Source organism: Aphelocoma coerulescens, chromosome 4 (assembly GCF_041296385.1).
Source record: "Aphelocoma coerulescens isolate FSJ_1873_10779 chromosome 4, UR_Acoe_1.0, whole genome shotgun sequence".
NCBI classification, from domain to species: Eukaryota; Metazoa; Chordata; class Aves; order Passeriformes; family Corvidae; genus Aphelocoma; species Aphelocoma coerulescens.
Window position 1 is genome coordinate 47651503 of NC_091017.1, and position 26679 is coordinate 47678181.

Below are 26679 nucleotides of genomic sequence, written 5' to 3' on the forward strand. Positions count from 1 at the left end.
AACCAGAAGGCAAAGGGCTTATCAAGACTACTCACCCAGTTAACATTTCACTTACACCTTACTTCTACTGTGACTTTAATTGAACTTTCCATTGCATCTGTGTAGATTAGTATTTAAACCAACAGACTTTGTCTATGAAGATGTCACCTCATGAGACATGCCTCAAGTGACTAGTTGGCATGTCAGGATCTCCTAACGGAAAGGCAAGTGGTGGAGTGAATATGAGTGAAAAAGCTAATTAAATACTTACAATGTAGAACAGTTAGAGGAAGCATATCCTACCTTAACATGAAGCAAATAGTGATCTCTCACTTTGCGATTCAGTGCAGCACTTGTGGTCAGAACTCCCTGCTGGGTAATCTGAAAAGTGCTCTCTTCGTTTCCACTCAGGATGGTGAAGAGAAAAGGAGGGCCATTGTGAGAAGAATCCTTGTCTGTCACCACTAGCTGCAGCACACTAAATCCAATAGGCTTATTTTCCTGTAGATACATAGTACACATTGGTTTTGTTATAACTGAGGACGTGGTCTGATGCTGATTTCTTCCTCTCAACAGAAACCCCAACAAATTGCTGTCAAACCAGTTAATCAGTACAAAAGAAATAAGAATGACAATATTGCTTCAGGAAAACTATTACCCTCTGAGAATAAGACTAAAAAACAGTAAAAGGAGAAAGGCAGTTGTTTAAACTTCGATTTTATTTTTGAAGGTAGCTCAGCCTTGACACTTTACTTTTCCACTTCTGGTCTGAATTAATATTATTGCAGCCTAATTACCAAGTCATCAAAGATTTGAAATTTAGTGAAAACACCTGTTAAGAATAATCTAATGCCTTTGTTGGGAGGACTAGAAAAATATGCTCCTCCCTCTGACCCCTTGTGCCCCTAATTAGTGTTCTGGCTACAGTTGTGGCTGCTACAACCACCATCCAGTTAAAATATGAAATCCAGGTTTTAAAATTTGCATCATAAAATCCCTTCAAGTTTGCATCATGTGGATGCCTAAGGTTTCATAGACACTTCACATACTTTGGCTTATCATGTATCTTACACACACATACTGCCTTATCTGACACTTGTAACACCTCTCCCAGAATGATTGTACTCCACTGTATCAGCCAGATTCTTCTATATACATACTTATTTCAAAAGCAAGGAAAGTAGAAACATTATTTTGAAGTACAACGATAACAAAATGTCATCCTTTCACAGTTGCAAAAACCCCTAATAAAAAAAAAACTCTGTTTCTGACAGAGTAAGTCAATTTAGTTATCAGATACTGCAGCTGAAGCTTTTTCCCTTTCAGCAAAACAAAGATCATCACTTTAAATTACAAATATTTGTAGTTGAACATCTAAATTAATTTGACTTTCCTAACAACTAAGCACATTTTCTACTGTGTCCAAATATATCCATCTCCAATACATGAGGAAATACACACCAGCATTCTTGGGCAACTCCTCCAGCTTTTTCTCCGCTACCTTCAACTAGGACAGGCTCATATAAATGAACTATAAAAGCAGAGGTCTTCTTTTTTAATTGAGTAAGGGAAATAGTACAGACATTGGCTACACAGTCTGCAGTTTAAGAGATGTATTAATTAACATTAATTTCAAGAAAGACTGTAATTGGGGAAAAGAAGATAGCACACAAACATGAATCCGTTGTTTTGGTTTTTTCTTTTATTTTTGTTTGTTTGGTTGTTTTTTTTTAAAGCAAGATCTAGGACATCTTACTTGCATACTGTGTGTATATTGTATATATTCACTTTGCCCTGTTTCGGAAAGCTGCCTTTACAAATGACGCCCACCATCTCAAATACAAGCGGTATGTTAGGATGGCACAGTGCACCAGGTAACATTGTCTGATCCTCACTGGTCTACTGTATCAGGCCAGGAAACAGCAAAAGGACACAAGGGATTGAGCTCATTTACATTACTAGTCTACAAAGGTCTGAGTGCAATTCCTTTGTTGCATTCCTTATATTTTCACTTGGATTCAGGAAGACAAGAAGTATAGATGCTGCCCCCGCTGTCTTTGCTTTAGCAGTTTTCTGAATCAGGCAAGTACATGCCAGACACTTGAGAATGTGGCCTACTGCTAAGGTGTAAAACTAGTCAAAGGATTGATATGCAGCCACATGAAATTCTACTCTTGTTCTAACTGCTTCAGATCCCAGAGGAGGCCAATGGGAATTAAGTCTTAACCTATGTGCCATGGTGCAGAACACTAGCTTCACAGTAACAGGTACCTAAAGGATCTTTTTCTAAGCAGTAACTCTTAAGACTAAAATGAAATAGCAAAATAATTATGTATTTTAACATCCCTGTATGATTCTAAGAATGTTTTATGCATAAATGGAATGTGTAATATATATACATGTACACACAAGGAATCTGAAAAAGAACCTGAGAAGTTATGCATTCTCCCTCACTGTAGATATTCAAGAACTGTCTGGACTTAATTCTGTGCCATGTGCTCTGGGATGACCCTGTTTTAGCAGGGAGATTGGGCCAGATGACCTACTGTGGTCCCTTCCAACCTCACCCGTTTTGTGATTCTGAGAACTTGCAACGTAAGTTTCTAAATAACCTGCAAACAGGAATTTTATAACTCTTAACACTTATTTGATAAGTAGTCTCACTGGTGACCTTAAATAATTAAAAATACAGAAAAATTCAAGTCACAAATTCACAATCCAATAACGTTATTGATTTAACTACTTCACTAGTTGTATTTACCTGGATGATAACACTATAGTTTCCTTTTGAGAACACTGGAGGATTATCATTTACATCAGAAACATCAATGTTAACTGTAGTTGTGTTAAACTTAGGTGGGTTTCCATTATCTGAAGCTTGAACTGCCAAGGTATATCCTGAAATCTAAGAAAATAATAAAAATAATTAAAACATTTACTGAAGAGGAAAAAAGTAACAAACCCAGATTTTGTTTTATGGAAGAAATATTTTAGCACAATCCCCCAGTAAAGCTTTCCTTCATATATTTAATACTTTCTCTTCCTCCCGGTCCTCCAAAACTACTGATATAAAGAGATGCTTTCACTTTATTATAGCTATATTAATTTTGGAACATGTAATGGTAATTTAAAAATAGAGTAAGAAAATGGTGGTCATCAATTATGCATAGGTAAATTAATCCCAGCTGCCCAAAAAAGCATGAAAAACTCACCTTTTCTCTGTCTAGAAGCTTAGTCACTTTTATTTCACCCCTGGTAGGGTCAATTGTAAAAGGATTTCCTTGATTGCCATCTATAATTGCGTAGTGAATGCGGTTGTTGGAAGATCCATCAGCATCATCTGCCATAACCTAAGGGGCATTACAATCTCATTTAAAACAGGTTGAAATAGACTCTCTTTCAGATAAACTCATCCTGAAGATGAGCTCTTTCGGTCTAACAAATTTCATAGTTCGCAGGAGAAATGCCATCTCAATAGAACATACCAACATCACTTAATTTCCTGAATTTCTTCTGAAAGTTAAGTCATGGTCTCATGGACTCATAAACATATCACAAAATATTATCTACTTTCCCACAGTATCTGAAGTCCCTACTTCTGAAACTTTTTCAAAGTAAATTTTCAATTCACTCAGTGGCAAAAATCTATTCATTGATGTTCACCTTCAAATCCATACTTATTCCTTCAGGACTGAAAGCATGATCTTGATGACAGAGTATTTCAAAGTAAAAGACCAATACGTACTGTAATAACTGACTGTTCAAGCATAGCATCTTCACTGATTACTGCAGTGTAAGTGTCTTGGCTAAACACTGGAGAATTGTCATTGATATCCGTGACATTAATATTCACTGTTACAACATCACTTAATGAAGGTGTGCCTCCATCTGTGGCTTCCACTGTCAAATAGTACTCATGAGAACTTTCATAATCCAAACTCTCAATGATAAAAATGGCTCCTACGGAAGAAGAAAAAAATAAAGAAAGCCTCACACAAACACTGCTACTGCTGTAGTATTATGTATTGCAACATTTTATTTTGACCTGACAAATAGTCAGCTTCTTCAGGGCTTGACTTGTCACTGTAAAACTGGAGCTACCCAGTGAAATGATTATGCTTTACACATGGTAAGTAAAAAGATGCAAAGTTCCTGCCATTACCACAAAAGATTCACAGTTTAAAAGAACCTGGCTTACATTTTGTAATATTAGGTTTTAACCAACTAGTTAAGATTGTGTATGCTAGGGACTGCACTCTGATTTGCTGGAAGAGTTTTTGTGGAACCTTTTTACTCCTTTCAAATATATGAAGCTTATCTGGCAAAGTACTTCTATACCTTAGTACCAATGTGTCCACTGGAAAGAGCAGGAGAATTGTAATTTCCATTACACTAGTACAATTAAGTACTAAACTATTTAAATAGCTATTGAAAGTCAACTAGAATTAACTTTTGGGTAGAAATCTTACTAAAAATAAAACAAAACAAAACCCAAATCAAAACACAAACAATTTTACCAGAAATTAGCTCTAGAAAAGGAACTATGTAAGTAAACAAAACTAAAATTGAGGTGTATAATAATTTTTAACAAAAAAATTGTCATTAATAGGGAAGAATTCTCTACAGAACCTAAATAGTCCCTGATACTAAATCTGACTATCACGCAAGCCTAAAATCTCCACTGTCATGCTGGATATATGGTTGAACATAATATTCCTATTCCAACCTCTCTTTAGTGCCATATCAAACTTCTCTAGGATTACTGCCTTTGTGGACAAATGACTAGTCTTCCCATCCAATTTTATTTCTGATCCTTCTTTTGCCAATTCTGGACCTTCCTGCTGATTATATATCTTTTGTGGAAAGACTACTATGCTTCTGTCATTACAGATCTATGTCTTTCCACCCACCTGCCCCAGAGTGGGGAATTTCCAGTTAGGAAACCCTTGCCTCTTGCAAACTAAATGAATCTAATCCAAGTAATAATCCAATAAATAGAAGCAACAAATAAAGTTCCTATTCTACAATTTACTGCACTCCTCTAGGGAGCATGCTGGCAAAATGGGTGAAAAGACAGCAGCAGCAACTTCACAGCCAGGATGATGCACATAGGTTATACATAACCTGGCTGAACTACGGAAGAACTCAGTATGGCATTGTGCTTGCTTGGCCTTAAGTATATTCACAGTTGTAACATGTTACCTGTTGTTGAATTGATGCTGAATTTTCCGTGTTCATTCCCACTGACTATTGAGTATGTGATTTCGGCATTGGCTTCAATGTCTCTGCTTGCAGCATAGATCTGGAGAACTTCAGTTCCAACCAAAATGTCCTCTGATACACTTGCACTATACTCCCTATGCTCAAATACGGGTGGATTGTCATTAATATCCAAAACAGAAATTATAAGACTACTTGTTGAAGACAGTCTTCTAGGTAAACCTTCATCTGTAGCCTTCAAAGTTAATGTGTACACAGCCTGTAATTCCCGATCCAAAGGCTTCTCCAAATGAATGATTCCAGAGAATTCATCAATAGAGAACTGCCCCTCTGCAGAGTTCACCAGTGAATAATGGATTTTACGGTTCAAGCCTGCATTTTGAAAACAATTTTCAAGAATGAAGCAGCCATTAAGATACATAACAACAGAATAATCCATCTGATAGCTACAGAAATAAGACATGCATGCTAAATATTATCATTCATGCTAAAAGTAAATTTCAGAAGGAGTTAAAGGCTCTCATGAAGAGCAGACTTACATCCATAAAAAATCAAGCTAACACTTCACTGCACTGATTTTCTGTCATATAGAAAACATGAACCATGGTTCTGCCTCAGTTACAGCACTATTTAATATGAAACAATTAGTAATATAAATGTAATTATAACTTTAGAACAACAGAATCTGCTTAGCAGGCTTATAGTAACAGAGTAGGATATGGGAAAGTTAGGTTGTATCAATTAATTAGACTCAAAACCAGTAAGTTTATTTAAGAACCATGCCCCAAAATTAACAGGTACATAATTTCTAGCAACATTTCTTTATAAAACAAAAAATGCCTCACAGATTTTAGGGGCAAGTATTTTGGTTCTCCTGAGCCTTAAAGACTAGTGAAGTATGAAAACATTTGTCTGTTACCTTCCAAATGAGCAACCTAGCGTTATCATAGCAAAAAGCAGGTCAGTTGTTTTATGAGACTGAGCCAACTATTCATTAATACTATTAAATTCATAAATTGATGAGATGTAGAAAGCATACACTTTTAAAAATACTTTATGCTGTTGTGTTCCTTACAACAAAGCCTATGAACAAACTCTTCTAATGTTATTTTCAGTTCATGTTCACTTAAATATTTGTAACTGAACAGTGAAGATAAGGAGACAGTAAAAATCTTAACAGCATTTATGTAAATCTACAGCTGACCAGGCTTCTCTTGATGGTATGATCACCAGTGGCTGTCCTGAGAAGCACCATCAAAAATCTATGAATGCCCATTTACATGAACAGTCATGGCTTCATAGTCCTATTACTTACATCAGGAGTAAAAGGATGAACCCAATCGATCATAACATTAATACCTTATTACACTAAAAATATCCTACATTTTGTCTCTCCCCGCTCTCCTCATTTTTGCAGAGACACTATAGGGATGTCTTCCAGGCTACTAACACATGGAAGTCAGGTGTTACATGATTTAGTAGACCTAAATATACCTTTCAGGAGTCTAATCCTGAATGGCATTGAACACCTGTCAGCTCTACTGAAACACTTGACACATCTCAGGATAAAACTAAATAAATATTACTGTAAGTCTGAGAACATGACAAAAGTATCAGTCAAAGAATGCATACCTGCATCTGCATCTGTTGCCTGCACTCTTGTCAAAAGGGTTTTAGGCTCTGTGTTTTCAAATACTGTAATGGAGTAGGTATCCGTTGTAAACTCTGGGGCATTATCATTCACATCTTCCAGAGTCAGGATAATGTTAGCTTGGCAGAATCTTCCTCCTCCATCTGTGGCTTTCACTAACAGATGATAAACTGCTTGCTGCTCACGATCAAGTGCCATTAATGTTTTCAGTTCACCTACAAACAGCATAACACACATAAGTTGATGCAAGGTGCAAGACTTAAGCACCCCTAACATGTTTTCCCCTAAAATTAGAAAAACTAAACAACAGTTTTCTTCTTTATAGTAATTTCATCAGTGGCTAAGTCAACAGCTGTACTGTATTAATGAACTCCACTTTGGGCAAAGCATACAAGTGACCTACCTTTTCAGTTTGAAAAGAATAAGCACTAAAACCCTTTACTTTTTTTTCTAATGCTCTTGAAACAGATATTAGCTAAAGTAAAGCTCTCTCTGATGGTGCAGAGAAAGAATGTGTATACATGCAAAAATCCATGGGCAAAGAAAATTAAAATATTAGAATTCTGTCTTTAAAAAATGCAAGGTTAAATCCATGTCTGGTTTTTCTGGGCTATTTAGCTGTATTCCTTCCACAACTATTAATATTTCTTCCTCTAACAATCAATGAATAACCGCAGCTATTCACTAAGAGGTAATAACTGCTACTACAGACAAACCTCTAGAACTCTAACACATACTTTCTTTCTCAAGTGACAGAAAACATGAGAAGCTACTACTAAGTGTAGTCATTGTCTCCTTATAACCAGTTCAAAAAAGAATTATGAAACACTTTTTATGAGTGTTCTAGCCCTACCAGTTCTCAATTTATGTAACAACACTGTAGCACATCACACAGGTGACATTCAAAGTCAAAAAGCCCCCCAAATACATGAAGTAAGGTCTTTCTCCTTTATTTTGTCACTGAGTTTTCTAATCTCTTCTACCTGCATTACACTTTTGTATTCATCTTATCCCATTTTTTTTACACTGTTTACCTTCCTACTCCTTATCTACTGCAGCCTGCACAGTACAGGATTTTGGCATATAGCTGTAACCTATACTATAATAAAAAAACACACAAATGCCATGAAAACCAAAGTGAAGCAAGTTAAAAGTTAATATCATTTATATAGTGCTTCCAATAAAACTGGGGCCACTTTTGGTGTTTGCTATGGAACAGAATATATTGCTCCATCTGACCTCATCCCATTTAATTTTCCAAAACAAATGATGGCAAAGAGAATCTGAATGAAGATATTTTGCTACTGCTACAATGAATATAAAAAGAGCAAATTTTATGTCATATTTTTATTCCAATCACTTCAGCATGGAAATTTCTGGCTTAAGGGCAATTACCCTGTTTACACTTTAGTTCCTCATATATTAAAATACTTGCCTTTTGCCTGACTTTATTCAATATATTATTAGTATTTGTGTAGCAGAAACTCACATTTTAAACCATTGTACAATAAACCAACCCTCAGTGGAGAGTCTTAAGTACTGACATTTATGTATGCCTTAATGTAACAGCAAAACATTTTATGAAATGAGGTGATGACTGGAATCTTGTATAGTGTAAAAAGTATTATTACCTGTGTCTGGAGTGAGTCTGAATTTTTCTGCTCCTGTGCCATGCAGTGTGTAAGTAATTTCTGCATTGGAACGAATATCTGCATCTGTAGCAGACACCTGCATTATCAGTTTGCCAGGAAGGGCATCTTCAGGAACGGAATCAGCATATGAAGTCTGCAAGATTTCAAAGTTACATTGAAAGACTAAGCATATGAAGCAGAGCTTAGAAAGGGGATGGGAAGAAGGAATGATAGAGGAAATAATATTCTGTTTGAATGTTTGGTAACATATAATGTGAATGAGAGGATGAAATACCTGAAAATTAAAAGAATTTATGATTTTCTAATTAATTACATCACATTTATTAGATTATTCAGAAAGGTATTTAATACTGCAACTATATGACTTTGGAACATCACTGCATTGCTAAGAACTCAAAACACTTGTAACTGATTAACTGATAATGAAATGTTTTCCCAAAATAGGAGTTATAAATTTTTGCTAATTTCATTTTTAGCGCTTTTGGTGGATCATCTTTTCTAGGTCTGTCTCAATCTACAAGAAACTGATATCTGCTCTTTTTTTTAATGACACAAAAGCTTCTAGATTAAATAAAAAATAAGAAAAAGGATTCAGAATTTAATGGCACTAAGCACTCTTACAGCACAACCATGTCAGGAATGGGCATTACATTAGAAGCACTAAGCCTTGTTACACCAATATTAACAAAGGGAAAAATAAAAGGGGAAAAAAGCTAAAAATACTGACTTGCCAGTCTGTTTATAACTGCAACCATTTACACAGAAGTAACCAACATAAACATCAACTAAGAAAAAGAATCCTATATTCACTATATACGTGTCCTTCCTAGTACAAGCGAAGACTTCTACCTAGTAATATCAAATCTGTGTTCAACTATGAGAGGTCCAAATGTGCTAAAGAGAGGAGGAAAAAAAAAAAAAAGGCAAAAAAAAAGTTGGGTTCCACATAAGACAATTACACATCTTGCAGGGGCAATCTTTCTGGGTTTCTTCCATTCCTTATTTTTCATGTCCGTTTTTGCGGACTATAAAATCTGGTAAGGTAGACAGCTTTGTAACAAGAAAACATTTATGGATTACAGATTTTTGGTGCTGTTGACTGCAATTGCAGGGTAATGTTCCAGTCTTTTCAACTCTTTTATCACAGGAAATACACACATATATCAACTAAGCAATGGGATTCAGCCTTCTTTGAGACGTTGCTTCTTTCATAAAGTAGAGCATATAAACTATGATGGCTGCAGCTTAAAACAATTCTTTCTGGAAAAGAATTAACATATGAGAAATGTACTACAATTCTCCTTGTATCTTTCAAATAGCCACTGAATGTCAATGAACTGTCTTTGGATTTTTAAAAAAATCTGTCTGTGAAGTATCTTTTATTTCACAGCATTCTATCTTAACAGTCCAAATTTTTATTACTGGTTTAAAAGGACTAGCTGTTCACCAGTCTCCTGAGAAACAATTTCAGAGAAAACGTAGATTTTATGTATGAAAGCAGCTGGACATGGATGATACAAGACTCTGCCTACCTTTTCACAAACAGGGCTATTATCATTAGCATCAAGGACTTTAACCTCCACCACAGCTTTAGCTGCAAAGGTCCCATCAGTAGCTGTAATATTTAGAAGATAATGATCCTTTTCTTCCCTGTCCAGAGGCTTTTTGACATAGACCTTCCATTCATTCTGTATATTTTCAATAGCAAACTGTCCCAAAGGATCACCTCCTGAAAGGTGGAAAGATATTTATTTAAAGACAGAGAGTTCTACTGTTACTCTATCAAAACTAAGATACAGTTAAAAAAAAAAAAAGTTAATGCAAATAAGTAGCCACTCTGTGGCTTTACACAGAAACAGCTTCATTTCCCGGGTAGAAATTGTCAGGAGATGCTCATACAACAAATTCAACTGCAGCCAACAGAATCTATAAAAATTAATGTAGAAATTCATGTAGCATTATAGAAAACATCATATCATGACAAATGCTAAATAAAACCAATGAAATACTCCACTGGAAATTAATAGCCTATTATTTTGTGAAAATTCTTTCATTTGTTCTCTACATCACTAATCCAAGTATAGGCTTTTAAAATAAAATTAGATATATAAATAATATACAGAGAAAGGCATTTTAAGCAAGGCACACATGAAACAAAGCCAACTAAAACTCCGTTTTCCACTGAAGTTTTTAATATTTATATTAAGACACACACACATTCTCTCTTTGCAGCTCTGTGGTTTCAAACACATTCCAGTCTTTCCAAAGATTAAGTTGTATCTCCCATCATTCCGGCACCACTCAAATGGTTATTCTGACATTACCCAAAAAGATTTACCTGTAATGTAATAAAAGACTTGTCTATTGGTTTCTTCTGTATCAGCATCCGTTGTACTCAGGATAGCAATTACCCCACCAGGAGGGTCATCCTCACTGACTGTTCCTTTATATATCTCTGCAGTAAACCGTGGAGGATTGTCATTCACATCTGTGACAGTAACTTCAACCACAGCCATAGAAGACAGTTGAATTTTTTCACCCCGGTCAGATGCAACCACTGTGATTTTGTATTTGTCTCGTTTCTCATGATCGAGTTCTTTGAGAGTGGTAATCCAGCCATTTTCCATGCTTATGGCAAAAGACTCTATAATGTCTAGCTCTTGAGAAGGATCCAAGCTGTAAGTAACCTGCCCATTGAGCCCTGAATCTAAGTCAGTTCCTTTAACCTGTATGACTCTTGTTCCAGCTGGTGTGTTTTCTACGATGAAGGCTTCATATGGGTTGGACTCCAAAATGGGTTTGTTATCATTTGCATCTTTTACTTGAATGCTTACCTCTACTGAGGAAACAACATTATAATCTTCATTTGCATACTGTGCTCGAACAGAGAACTGGTACCACTTAGTTGTTTCATGATCAAGATTCTTCTCAAGTTTCAACTCTCCAGTCTGTCGGTCAATCACAAAAAAGTCATCTCTGTTGCTTTCAGGAGTGTTCCCTTTAATCAGACTATATACTAAAGTCTGATTATGCTCTGCTTTGATAACATCTATCACAGTTCCAATTGGAATGTCCTCAGAAACCGTGTAAGAATAAAATGGTTCTGAAAATTTTGGAGGAAGCACTTCAGGTGGGAGTATTCTAGCATAGACAGGAACAACTGACTCTTTTTGGGGCGATCCACCATCAATTGCTCTAACAAGGAAAGTAAGAAACTCATTTTCCAAACCAATTAAGCTTTCTTTTGTTGTAATTACACCAGACAATGAATCAATTTCTAAGTTCTCTTCTACATTTTCAGACTCTGCTTCAATAGCGTATGTGATGTCTGCATTTGTACCTTCATCAGCATCAGATGCCCAGATTTTAACAACAGAAGTACCCCGTGGAACATCAGACCCAATATTTACTTCATATTCTGTTGCTCGGAATTGAGGAGCATTATCGTTGTCATCTGTAAGTATTACATTAAAAGTACAGAAAGCAACTTTCCCTCCTGAATCTTTGGCCATTAAATTAATGGCAATTACTTTTTCTGCTTGTGTTTCACGGTCAAGCTTTTCAGAGGTAAATATCTGCCCTCTCTCATTTGTATAAAATCTGTCTTTGGCAAAGTCATTCACAATGTGGTAAGTGATGTGGCCGTATGTACCAGAGTCTTCATCTGTTGCTTTAACTTCTGTCACCAAAGTATGCAATGGAGCATTTTCAGCTAGTTCAACCTCATACTTATTCTGGCTGAAAACAGGACTATGCATATTGGCACTGATTACAGTTATATGGACTTGGGCTGAGCTTCTGAAGACCCCATCAGAAACCGACACGTTAAGATTATAATGTGACTTCAGTGTCTGCCTGCGTAGGTTTGAGATGGTGATAATGCCAGTTTTACTGTTAATCACAAAATTCTTCTGATCATTGCCTGTCAGAATGGAGTACTCCAGCTTGTCAACATCTGAACTATCTGCATCTGAGGCTTGCACACGTGTCACAAAATGTCCTCGAGGAGCCAGTTCACTAATTTTAGCTTCATAAAGCAATTGGCTAAAAAGAGGGGGGTTATCATTGAGATCAGTTACATCAACAGTTACAATGGTATCACTGCTCAAGGGCAGCATGCCACCATCTATGGCCCTTATTAGTAACTTGTGTTGTTTAATTTGTTCATAGTCCAAAGTTCTTGCTGTAAGAATGAGTCCAGTGCTGCTATCTATGTGAAAGTAGTCATGACTTTCACTATTATCCTCAACCAAGTGATAGGAAATTCCCCTGTTGGTTCCAGAATCAGCATCTGTAGCGCTCACTTGTGCAACAGATGTTCCAATGACAGATGCTTCAGAAAGTGTTGCAATGTAAGACTGCTCTGTAAACACAGGAGGATTATCATTGATGTCTTCCACTATTATGTCTACAAACACATCAGCATGTGCCCCATTTAGGGAGTCAGTTGCTCGAACACTCAGTTTATAGGCTGGGTGAGACTCAAAGTCAAGAGGGGCAACAACATTTATAACTCCAGTGTTGAAGTTGATAGTGAACTGATTGAAAGGATCTCCACCTGTGATGCTGTAAAACACCTTGAGTCCTTCAGGGCTGTTTGCTTGTACATGTACCACAGGACTATGAAGCTGAATGTTTTCTGGTATCTCTGCACTGTAGAAAGGCTTTTCGAACACTGGCATAGCTTTACTCATAACTGCAATTGGGACTGTAACTTCAGCTGAAAATGCAGGATCTCCCCCATCTTTTGCCACTACTGTGATCAGATACTCCTTATTTAGTGTGTCTGGTTCGAACTTCTTCTTCAGGGAGATTTCACCAGTGGGATCAATTTGGAAATGTTCATTATGTTCTTTGAGATAGTAATGCACCTCTCCATTTTTGCCCGTATCTTTATCTACTGCTGTCACACGTTGAATAACATGACCTACTTCAGAGTCTACTTTAACAACAGCATAATATGGAAGATTGACAAAAAATGGAGCGTTATCATTTACATCTTCCACTGTGACTTTAACTACAATGTGTGCAACAACTGATGGTTTATTTTCCTCTGTCACTTCTACGACCACATCAAAAGATTCTTGCTGTTCACGATCAAATGGTATTCCTGTTGTTGAGAGGACTCCTGAAGTTTGGCTTATTTTAAATTTGCTGTCTGGATTTAGAATATGGTAAAACAAAGGCTTATTTATTTGATTCCCTATAGCAGTAACAACAGCTATTGTTTTTGCCTCTGTGGAATTCTCCTGCACTGTTGCAGAGTAAGAACTCTGTGTGAACTTCAGCTGGCTTGTTTTGCTTTCCTTCACATTAATTTTTACAGATGCAGTGCTTGCAAATCTGCCATCAGATGCTCTCACTGTTAATTCATATCTGCTTCTTAACTGAGTTGTGTTTTGTACTGTTATATCTCCAGTCTTAGGGTTTATTGAAAATTTTTCTCCAATGTTGCCTTCAATAACAGAATAAATTAACTGGGAAAAAATGCCTGAATCTGCATCAGTGGCATTTACGCTGATGACTTTCACACCTTTATAAGTTGGAACCAGAATGGATGTCTCATATAGCTCTCTTGAAAACACAGGAGGGCAATCATTGATGTCAATCACATAAATAGTAACATTAGCTGCATATTCTGCATATAGACGTGGTACCCCCGTATCATGTACTTGCACTGAAAAGTGGAAAATATTTGTCTCCTCGTAGTCCAGACTCATTACTGTCCGAATGGCACCAGTGCTAGAATCAATGGCAAAATACTGGCGGACAGATGGTTCAACAATTTGATAAACAAGCAAAGCATTAGATTCTTTATCAGCATCTGTAGCTCGAATTACTAATGGGATATTCTTGTCAGTCAGAACCACACTGTTAATTGAAGCTGATTCACTGATGAGTCCTGTATATTCAGCCTGCATAAAAATTGGTGCATTGTCATTCTCATCCCGAAGATGTACCAAAACTGTTGCATTACTGGACAAGCCAGCCATGTTTGTTCCTTGCACAGTTAGAATATAAAAAGGCAAAGTTTCAAAATCAAGTATCTTCTGAGTAACGATGACACCTGAGTTCGGGTTGATAGCAAAGGCATCATCTGCATTACCATCTTTTATTTCATAAACTACAGAAGACTGACTGTATGCTGCAACCATTCCAACAAAACTGCCAATGCTGGCACTTTCACTGATTTCTGCAGAATATTCTTTGGCTGTGAATTTTGGTGAGGCATTATCAGAAACTGTAACAAATATGTGCACAGAGGTCACTTCACTCATTGGAGGATGTCCTTTATCTGTAGCTTTTACCATCAGGTTGTATTCTTCCTGGTTACTACGATCTAATTCCTTTGCAATTTTAATCATACCCAAAATGGGATCAATAAGGAAGGAATTTCCAATATTCCCTGTGAAGAAAAAAAAGCAATTAAGAGGTATACAGAATTTAAGGGAAGAATGCTTATTTAGCTCGATACTTAAAGACACATAGAGAGAACATGGAGACTATGAAAGTTTCTTAGTTTTGCTTGATAAACATTTGTTAGCCTGTCTGGAAAGTTTTCTGTAATCAGGAGATGGCAGTAATTCTAAGTTTACTTGTGGAAATACTGCATAAAATATAGTTAGCAAAGACATCCAAGGCTTGAAAAGAAATACAAAAATTTTCTTTTAGCAAACTTAAATATTGACTGTAGCTGAAAGGAACTTCTATTCAGAAGTTAACATTAGTGGAATAAAAGTTACATTTTATAATCTAAAATAACTGGACTGTTTTGGACAATAAAAAAAAGAAGGGTTGTAACGAATAAACCCTTGTGACTCTTAATTGTTTACACAAGTATTGTTTAAACCACTACTGTAAAAATAAACTTTTTGAATTGGAGAAATAAGTTACATCTCTCCTAACTTCCTACTGATACATAGACAAATTATTTTCCGTGACAGTATTAGAAGAAAAATAATGACTGCTGAGAAGAACCAGCTGCCATTTAATACAAACACTCGTTTGCTTCAAATTTTGAAATATACAGATGAACTACCCTGCATACAAGAATCTGCTCATGTATTAAATATGCTAAGATTTAACATTTTACTTACCTAAAAAATTACATTACTAAAACCATGATCTCAGAATGGAAAAAATCATTAAGAACTTCTGATTTCTGCACACAAGTACGCAAGAGTGAGGTTTGTGTTTTGTTTGGGTTTTTATACTGTTCGAGTTTTTTTGGTTGGATATTTTTAGGTTTTTTTTAGAGGAGACTCTAAACACAGTGGCATTCTTAGAATATCCCATTACAGATCTAAGCAGGCATTACAAGCATTTAAGGAATGTTCCTTCCATTTGCCTAGAATATAAATTATAATGCTTTAACCTCCCAGTAGATCACAATCCTGTAAAATAAACTTTACAGGTCTTACATTTACTCCTACAAAAAGCTAGAAGAAAGGAAGAGAACAGCATGTAATTTCATTCTATACTGCAGACACACATTTTTTCTTGCCATTGTTTGGGATTCATAAAACAAGCACTAACAAAATGGTAAAGGCAAGAGAAAAATTTCATAGATGTTAGTGTCCTGCTTAATAAATATCATATTTCTAGAAATGACAAAAAACCCTCATGTATTTTAAGCAACTAATGAGACACTCAAAAACATTAATTCTTTTCAGAGTATCATAATCACAGCTTTGTTTTAATACAGTGTTAATGTATGTTTTCATATCAAAATAGCACTTTGGGGAAGAAAATATTTATAGTAAACAATTCCTATCCTTTACATAGCAACCTATGTAAAATAAAAAAAAAGCATCTGCACATACCACTTTGCATACAACAGTAACTGAATAACTTTTTACCCTTTGTCTCTTTAATACACAGTCTCTTATGCTTATTACTGGGATTTTTATTTTAAATTACTTTTTACCTTTAAAGTAGTACTTCACGTGTGTAATGAAATTTAAATAACTTTTTTTTCCAGTCATGGAACAAAGCTCAGGACCTTGATAATGGCAGACTTGTATTAATTTAGACTTAATGGATGAACCAAAACCCACTTCTGTCTGGTAAGTGAACTCTATCAATGTCATCCTATTTTCTAATATTAAAAATTGCCATCATTTGAATCACATTGTTGTAGGCAAGTTCAGAAAGATACTCTGAGGTTAAAAAAAAGGAGCAGTTCTTTCCTGGCCTGCAATCTGAAAGGAGTCTAACTGCCACACTGACCAACTATTAAGGAATTTCTCAAATATTTTAATAAGACAGAATAGCGGTCCCACTACTAAAATCAGCCAGAGGGAAGTATGCAAAGCAACGCCTTCCTTGCTGCATCATCAGAAAGTTTAACTTAAAAACTGGGATTATTTAGGGGTTAGGTACACAAATATTTAAGTTATTTTTGAGCTCCTTACTTCTCTGTTATAGCAAACATGAAAGTACTTGTCTCAGGCTCTTACTCTATTCATCAAACCCTTGCTTTGCCTATGCTACAAAAAATAAGATTTACAATATTAGAATGCATTTTCAGAATGTAATGATTCTGTAATTCCTAAAGATATTACTCCTTTTGTGCATTTCAAGATGGCTTTTTCTTCCCCTACTACTCAAATATTCCAAATGTACCTAGAGAATAACATAAATAGCTAAAGAATGGAGATGAATATTTGTAGTTCTCTTTTAAATACTCTGAGACCTGTATCTTCAATACATCTCTCAGAATATGGCACATAAACCTGCACTGCCCCTCTTTTTTTACAGACATGTTTTTACACATCTACAATTGAAAAAGTATCTATGAGTTCCACAGGCTGAAAATGTAAGAAAGTAAATATACCTGATTCAATAGAGTACACAATTTCTGCATTTTTTCCTTTGTCCTTATCTAATGCTGTAACCTGGAGTACTGCTGATCCAACAGCTGCTGACTCATACACTCGTCCTTCATAGGAAGGGCTGGTGAACCACGGAGCATGATCGTTTGTGTCACTGACATTAATGACGATTCTGGCATAGTTGCGCTTTACAGGAACATACTGATCTCGAACCTGCAACAGTCAGCACATCACTAGTAATTAGCACTGTTATTTCAGTAGTTCACCAAATATTAGTAATAATTCAAGGTTCAATCAGTCACAGAGTCAAAGACTGCATAAAAAATAAACATACAAATAAATGTTTGAATTATGGGGACAAACAAAAAAGACATTAAAAAGTAACTGTTTGTCATTGACAACAGAAGAAATCTCACACGTGCTTACCATTATTGTGAGAATATGCTGGTTCATGGTCTCATGATCCAGTTTTTCTGAAGTATAAAGGGAGCCAGTTGCAGGGTCCAGACGAAATTTTTTAAGACTGATGGGATCAGTGCTGCCCTGAATAGTATAAATCAGTTTATTCTTCTCATCTCTGTCTGTGGCACTGACTTGCAGAATTTCTGTCTCTGGTAAGGTATCCTCAGGTATAACAACTTCATATCTTGAAGCAGAAAACTGAGGCCTGTGATTATTTGTGTCGATAACTTTGATGTACACCTGAAATGATACAATGGGAGGGGAAAATATAGATGATATTTGGTAAAAAGAAATGAAAGGAGGATATTTCATTAAAAATCAGACCATAATACTGAAGTAATTCCACCTCAAGACAATTTTACTTTTCTGGGAGGAGGAGAGAGCCAAGAGGTGTAGGGAAGAAGAATATCACTTAACCCAAATCTACCTCACCTTCCCCAAAGTCAAACTAGAAATTTGTCAACCAGAAATATCTTACATAAGACATCTTACAGGGAATGATTTTTGTCTAAAATAAGACAAAAAAAAATCCTTGTTAGTTTTGGAATTAAAAATACTCAATATGGATCCTAGAGTGGGTAAAAATCCTGTTTTGGGGTGCAAATTTACAATTTTCAGCAGTGTTTTTTCAAGGCAGTGGATGCATAATACTCCTCCTTGCCCTCATGTAAAAACAGTCCCCTTTCAGATCCTTACATCTGCAAGGCAAAAATAGAAGAGTGGTGGAATTCCCACAAAAGTGCATTATTTAGAAGAACTGCAGGTGCTGTTGTTTACTATTCTCCAGCAATGCAGCATGATTTCAGTCTAGCTCACTGGTCACCAACACATTTTCTCTGAAGTTACAGTTAAATTAAATCAGATGGCTTGGATTGCATCTTTGTCTGTATAATGTTGCTCACTGGAACCACACAAGATCCCTGCACCTCCACTTGCCTTTCACAGCATCAAAGTTTTGTATAAAAAGGGTAAGACAGATAGCCACCATCCTGTTTTTTAACAGCGATAACATCAGACAAGTAACAGTAATGCAAAGGAGTGGGGAAATAAACAGCAAAGCTCCAGAAACACACAGCTAAATTCAGGTTCTTTATGGGCTACACGTACATCCATGCGTTTATCCACCCAAAGGCTAGGTGCTTTGTATAAATTTTTTAAGGGCTAAAAAAAGGTTTGTAAATTAGGTACTTACAATATTGTAAGTGGGTTAAATTTTTCTTTGAAGACACTTACTGCTTTCCATTGGTAACTGGTGGAGTCTACAGATGTAATTTAAACAAGGTACCAAACTCCATGCAGTAGAAACTAAATGAGATGAATCCTGATGGTGGCAAATAATTAGGAAATGCCATACCTCTTGCTATAGGAAGAAGAAATGTCAACCTTGCAAAAAAACTAGCATCTTACACTAAAACTGAATCATTTGGAACACTGATAAAATCCCTTGCAAGATGTTGCTATGGAGACTAAGGAGTTTGGTTTTGTCATTAATTAGAAACAGATTAAAGAAAAGAAACAAATAGTTGGAATAAATATTGACTTTCAGTGGGGAGAAATATTAATGGTAGGTGACCCAGGATACATATTAGGACAAGTTTTTAATACATTAACTAAAAAATTCAGTTGGAAAATGAGAAGCAAGAAGGAGTCTTTTATCTTAAAAATGTGATCTTTTTACATTTTCATGATTAGACAGGATGCAATAAAGCAACACAAGCACAGTTGTTAGTTTCTTTTTAAATTTTGTATTAATAAAATACATTTTAATGCCTCTTGAAAGAAGTAAGACAGAAGGGTCTAATACACTCACAAAGCATTTGAGTAAAAACACCTGCTCACGAAACAATGGTGCTCAGGAAAATGAAAAATGATACCAAATGAAGATAAACAACAAATTAAAAAAAACAACAAAAAAACCCCAAACAGCATAAAACCCCAACACTCAATACAAATCAAACTATAAAAACATCTTTGCATAAATGAAAGTTTTAAAGGTCATATACAATCACAACACTTCATTAATGGATACTATGCTTTCAAAATGAACTCATCACCAATTTTTTTATTAAACTTCCACCCCCAAGAAATTATTAAGGTCAGACTCAGAAAAAAAGCAAGTGAAAAGATAAGGTGCCAAATTCGATGAATTTAAATTAAAATTGCTATTTAAGTTCATGTCTATTTCTACTGCCCAATGAGGAAATACAGAAACTTTTGTTAAAATTCGAAGTGAGAGGGTATGCAACTACAGAGCAACTCTTTTAAGTGAATCTATGGAGCAGAAGACATGGCCACCTGTGCTGCTGGTACTACACAAAACAAAGAAAAACAGCATTTCTAGAATGGAGCACCACAAAAGACCCCATGCAAACTACTAAGTTAAATGCCAGGAATGCAATGACTGTAAAACCAGTATCAGTACCTGCAGGACTAACCACATATCCAACGAACCAGCTTAACTGAAAAGAAAGCTGTTGATCATACCATCAGGATTTAGCAGCAACTCTGGAATTAGCTAGCAAAGCAGTTAAAATGACACATAAGGAGACATACTCCAAAAAGTACTGTTCGGCTAAACAGATAAGGAGTTAGCTCCTCAAAATGTACAGCACTATTAAATATGAATTATTAAAAAAAATATTGCTAAGGAATAAATATAATGACTCAGTCATTACAAATAGTTAGCTCAGGTATTCCATTACTTGTCATCTTACTTGCTCAGGCTGCAGTTTTTCTCTACACTGGTAAACACAACTACAAATACACAATTTGATACATTAGTGCAATGATTTTAAATGCACACAAAATCCAAAGTTTATCTTAGACTCAAGTGAAAAGTGTTTTATCTACATATTCTAGGATTAATTTCTCTTTCAGTGATATTATAACTTTATGCCCTGGCACAGGTTCTGGTGGACAAGCATAATGTGACCTGATGGGCTCCCTTTTGGTAACTTGTCTAACTGCACACTGGGCTGCTTTAATAAGGGGAAGAAATTACCCCCTTCTATTTGACACTCACTGGTGGGAATGTAGATCCACTACAGTTTTAAGTCCTGCAGTCCAGGAGAGATCTTGACAAAAGGAAACAAATCCAATGACAGGTCATTAAAATCAGTGGGGATTGAAAAGCCATCTGTCCACTGGAGGGGTGCAGGAAAGAGAGCCAGACTCTTCTCAGAGATGCAGTGAAAGGACAGGAGGCAACACTCACAAGCTCCAATAAGAGAAAATACAACTAGACATAAGAAAAAAATTTTTTCAAGGACAGTTGTTTATACACCAGTATAAAACCAAGTCCAAGGAAGTGGTGCTGTGCCTTGTCATCCCAGGCAGTTAGAACCTGACGAGTCACTGAAAAACTTGATCAACTTTGCAGTTTGCTCTGCTTTGGCCAGGAGTTTTAGCTTGAACTCCAAGGGCTCTTTCCAATGTAAACTGTTAAATAAATTTACTAAGGAAACCCTACTCTCAAGTCAGAATTCTTACTGAGGGTAAGTGACAGGTGCTAGATGTTCAATTACCTTTTAAATGTAAGAGGACCAAATTGTCATGTAAACTGTTAAGACCTTGAAGTTAAACTGAAAGCACTTGAAGTAATAATTGTGAGTGCAGTTTTAAAGGCCCACACAGAAAAATATGGTTTAGTGTGTCTGAGAACAAAACACATGAAGAACTTGTGTTATTCCAACATAGCATAAAATAAGGTACTGAACATCTCTCAATGAAATTATAAGATTCAATTAAAATGAAATATAGTGATGTTATCTCTTAAGAAAGAGTTGCACATTAAAGAGTCACACCATAGAAAAGCTTGACATAAACAGACCATAATGTGATCTTTGAAACAGAATGTTCTGGAACTAAAGAAACTTTACTCATTTTGCAAAGATATGGAAGGGCTGTGTTGCACAGCTGCTTTCTGCCCACAGATCCCACTGAGAGAAATGCACATTGGTTATACAGAGAGCAAAGTAGCCCAGGATTATTTTGAGGAAGGACTTCAAATCTATTAATAATCTGGCAGGTGAAACCTAATTTTGCATAGGGATGAATTGATTGCTACTAAGTTATAGAGGAGATATGTGCCATTGACAAAACATACTCAATGAGCAATATTTAAACATAATGTTCCTTTAGATTCTTTAATATAATCTTTCATTTACTGATTCTATGTGGAGTTTAAAATCTACTCCTCTCCCATAATTACATTATAGTGACATTGACATGTTTATAATAATTTTCATACATAAAAAGTTGTATTATCCAGAGATAATCTAAGTTCCTTCCAGTTCTAAATGTCTCTGTAGAGCAGTGTAATTGCAAGCAAAAATCATATTTAGTATGCATTAGAAGATTATTCGATAGTTCATTCCCAAAGTATCATATCCATATAAATTTTGCATAAAGCAAGTTTAAATATTCTGCAATAGCAAAGCAATAGGTAAAATGCTGCAATTAGCTGTAAACCATCTGAGGTATTATTTTCAATGTAAAAAATGGATAGACATAGCAATGACTTCAAGTGGCTACAGCTAGAAACAGGATGTTTTCTTTTTGTTTTCCCCCCAAAATCAATTGAATAGTTCATTTATTGCTACTTACAGTCTGTGAATAACCTTTTCTGTTTCAGTACATAGGTACCTTGATTTGTGGCTTTCAGTTATTTAGTTTCTGTATTTTTATTTTATTTTTAATCATAATCCTTTGAAGTGTGACACTAGACATTTCTAACATAATGTCAAACACCACTACTGTAGGAATTTGTTTGTCCTTGCTTTGCCTCATGCATTTGGTATTTAGATGCATGCAAAATTCTAAAAGCCTCCACGCCTACTATTGCTTTATTTTTCAAAAAGGCTATTTAACTGATGTCCTGAAAGAGTCAAATGCCCTACAGATGTTAATGGCCCAAGGCCAGAAAATGCCTTCCAGTTTAAAGTCAGATTCAATACACTGCTTTTACACAATAAGATTTTCATTTCTTGTGCCCCTCCGCTATTTCTTGCAAATGTCATTTCCTTTTTCAAATTAAATGTAAAATGACTTACTCTGCTGTTAATCAAGGTCTGTTAAATTGTTTACTGTATATCCAGTGTTTATAGCAATTACTTTCTAAGATAAAAGCTCTGTATGGCCTATTGTTGTTCCTCATGCATGCATTCAGAATTCAGAATTTCTTTTGCATGTCACTCCATTTTAACTGTTTATTAGCTCTTAGAAGAATCCAATGCCACATGAACATTTAAAGTTTTATTAGTATTTCAGCAATGAGCAACAGAATTTACACACTGGCAGCCATAAATCACACCTTCAGTTTTGATTTTGTATTAACATTTTTAACCCCCTAAATTAAGCTTGATTTGAAATGCATCTTCTGAGTGATAGTCCTGAGGGTTATCTTAACAGATGAGTCCATTTGGGTGGGCCAGGAGTTATGGGGGAGATAAGAGAATCAACTAAAATCAGGATCATGCACCAACAGTTGCAGAATTTGAGCTAATCCACACTCCTCAATCATTACACCACATTAACATGAGACTCCAACAGCAACAGCATAACCTGTGCTTATCCCACAAGCAGGGCGAAAGGAAGACGAGGCAAAGGAAGTCTTTGTGCTTGTTTGTAACAGAAACCACAATCTCTGATCCTGCCAAGCCTAACTGAGAGAGGAAGACAAAGAGATGAAAAACAATCATAGAAAAAGCAATCACAGAAATGACAAATTTGAGACGACTACTCTGATTCTTCTGGAGAAGAGCGCTGTGGTAAATGTTTATAATGTTCACTTAGCTTTACAAAATGCTAAAATAACAAGTTCATTTAAAGAACTTGAACAAAAGGTACACTGTGCACTTCCAAGAAGAACTAAATGAATCACATGACTGAGAGGAAGAGAAGTGGTGAGGGTTAAAGTAATTTTTTGACCTTCCAGTTCTTGGTTGTTCTAAAAGACAAAGCAGATTATGGTTCAACTGTGACAGCTCAGGATGTCTACATAAATTCAGCTATGCAAGCAGCAGCACTGGATAGGCTATCTGCATTCACCAAGGCCCCATATTAAGCCTTTACTAGTCCCTGGGCTGCCCAAAACACACTGTATGATGGCATTTTTGACTGCATTTTTGGGAGGGAGGGAAGTGTGTATGGAAAAGCCTCTTGCTATCTTTTTGACTTTTAGCTGAATTTGTGTTTCTTCTATTTTTTGTCCTAAGTAATTCCTGCCTTCTATCCAGCATTCTGTAATCAGTAGAAGTAAATCTGCTCAATATTTTTACTACAAGTAGGCAAATTTAATAAATTTACAGCAGGATTCTCCAAACATTTTATGGTGGTTATCAGCACCAGAGGCAATGGAATCACAGCTATGATTGCAGCAAGTTCCTGCTAGGAAACATGTTGCTGTCTTTGAAGATTCATGGTCTAGAAAAATCACTCACAATTGTCACCATTAAAGGAAAAGGCGTTTTTCAAAGGAAACTGCTAAATCTGGTTACCTTCTACTATCAAATTTACTCTATTTGACCTATCAAGCCTCCAGACATGCAGTCAGCTCAATAAAGATTCTGTTTAAAATCCTGAACATTGACAAGAAACATCTTTTCCTCTGGCCAAAAGCAGAAGACAACATATAAGACATTAGAAAAGGTAACAGAAAAACATATGTGCTGCACAGAAGCTGAACAAGAAGAAATTGCATTTGTAACGCAGATCTCTATGTACAGAAAAGACAGCAGCAATCCACTTATTGCTCTTTGAGTGCCTGAGGGGTAGGTTAGTGATAGGGATAGGTAACACAGACACATCACTGTCCAAGTCCAACAGTGTTCAATTGGTAAATAAAGCCTTTCCTTCCTATCTGAAAGAACAGAGAAGCTCCTCTATGATCATGGCTCTGTTCACACCAACCTCAGAAAAACTGTACTCTTAAATATATTTAGGTTCTGGGCTGGGCAAAGAAACTAGATGGGGAAAATAGGCAGGATATACATCATAAACTACTTTACTATGAATTATTTCCAGTACTGCCACAAAAGGCTTCTGCACCTTCAAGTGAACTTATTAGTCCAACTGCAAAGAACCGCCACCATCACAGAGCCTTAGTAAAAAGGTAATTTAAAAAAATTGATTTGTCTGAGGTTGCTGGTTTTTGGAGATTGTTTAGCAATCTCTACTTCCACTAAAGCTAAAATAAGGTATTTGGGATGATACAAGGAGATGTTATAATCTAAATCTTGTTTCTATATGTACATTATGCAGAAGCAGCAGCTCAGTTTCATAAAACATTACTTGGACATTGTACAACTAGTCATCCACAGATCTTGCAGGGGTAGGGGAACAACAAAATTTTACAATGGTTGTCTTTAAACCTCAAGTACAGCAATCAATTTATTTAGTGATTTTGGGGGAACTGGGTAAAGAGGAGTAATTCAGGTAAGCAGTATTAATCCTTTTCTTGTGAGAAAATCATGCATGCCAGGGCTTAGCTTCTGTTTTCATTTATTTAGCTGTAGGAACATGATATAACTTAAAAGCTGTTGGTCCAGACTACAGTATAGTAACATACAACCTTCCACCTAAACCACCAAACAATATGGCTCGGTGAATAACAGAACTTCTATTTTAGACAAAGTCCCTAATTTAAATAAACCATGTTCATTGTCTAGGATGAAAAAAATGGTAAGAAGAAAATACAACACCTTCCCCACCCTCCAGCTACACACACTTTTTATAAGTGCTTCATCAGAAAGTTCATTACCTGAGTGCTGATAGATCTGGTTCCATCTGTTGCTTCTACTGTCAAGTTGTAATTTGATTTCTGTTCTGCATCAAGAGGTCTTGCAACAATGATAGTTCCTGTGCCCTTGTCCACATCAAATCGACTGTCATAGTTGCCACCTTGTTCAGGAAATTGTGAGAGGGAAAAGTTAATAAAATGCATCATTGCTTCATTGTTTTCATGTATGATCATGTTCTGTCTTCCGATGCTTAATGAAGGTGGAACTATATATACACATACTTATACATACATTTAGTTTAAACACTTTGGGTTTTTTTCCTGGTAACATGATATGCTGCTAATAGATATTTAAAACTGAGTAGTTTTGGACAAAGTTGATTTGTCTGGCTCATGGAAAGTCAGCAGGTAAATTCTTATCAGCATGATTCTCTACTTAAAAAAAAAAAAAATCCACGGAATGTAATGATTCCATGTAGCAGAAAATTGAGAATTACTGGGCCAGATGCAATAGTTCATTTTGGCCAGATTGTCAGCTAATAAGTGAAAAACATACTTTTTATCAAAATAAATTAAAATCCCAATTCAGACGTACAGTCAAATTTTTGTCTTTTGGAGCAGAGTACATATTATTATATTCATATATGACTATAGATAAGGCCGAAAAAGCTGAAGTACCTCCAAAGGATTCTCATCTTAATGTTGAGTATCTGAAGAATTCACTATCTCACTCCTACTGAGATAGGCAGGATTCAGAATAGTGCTAGAGGTTTAAATGCCCAATGTTTAAATATGGCCAAGTTCCTTTTCTGAAGCAAATTATCCTCATTTCCCTTGTGAAACTTTCATATTACTCTTTGAAATATAGTTAAATAACTGTGTAGATCAATAGCTACACTCAGTCGCTTAAACATTTAATTGATCATCATCCTGCCACCTGGAGCAGACTGTCCTGAGAGTACAATGTCCTTTAAGTCCAAATACTATTAGTGATGATAAATACTGCCATTTAACTACAATTGCTTTAGACCTCTCAATAAACTGCCTGAAATGGAAGAATCAGTTTTTATTTTGGTCAAGCCAGTGCTAGATATGGCAAACCAATTTCTCCTAATTATGGGCATGTGTTTTTCTAATTATATT

At 35.9% G+C, this 26679-nt stretch overlaps 1 protein-coding gene across 4 annotated transcripts in view; it reads right to left on the bottom strand.

Moving 5' to 3' along the window:
- Nucleotides 1–26679, bottom strand: part of FAT1 (FAT atypical cadherin 1) — a 106944-nt gene that overhangs the window by 16671 nt on the left and 63594 nt on the right. For all 4 annotated transcript variants that reach the window (XM_069013930.1, XM_069013931.1, XM_069013929.1 and 1 more), the window contains exons 7-18: nucleotides 25558–25697; nucleotides 17763–18038; nucleotides 17339–17549; nucleotides 10841–14908; nucleotides 10035–10231; nucleotides 8482–8635; nucleotides 6832–7065; nucleotides 5182–5571; nucleotides 3725–3939; nucleotides 3192–3329; nucleotides 2741–2884; nucleotides 283–480 (exon numbers count right to left, since the gene is read on the bottom strand). In XM_069013930.1, the coding sequence (XP_068870031.1) occupies nucleotides 283–480; nucleotides 2741–2884; nucleotides 3192–3329; nucleotides 3725–3939; nucleotides 5182–5571; nucleotides 6832–7065; nucleotides 8482–8635; nucleotides 10035–10231; nucleotides 10841–14908; nucleotides 17339–17549; nucleotides 17763–18038; nucleotides 25558–25697 (6365 nt within the window). The remainder of the gene's footprint in view (nucleotides 1–282; nucleotides 481–2740; nucleotides 2885–3191; nucleotides 3330–3724; nucleotides 3940–5181; nucleotides 5572–6831; nucleotides 7066–8481; nucleotides 8636–10034; nucleotides 10232–10840; nucleotides 14909–17338; nucleotides 17550–17762; nucleotides 18039–25557; nucleotides 25698–26679) is intronic.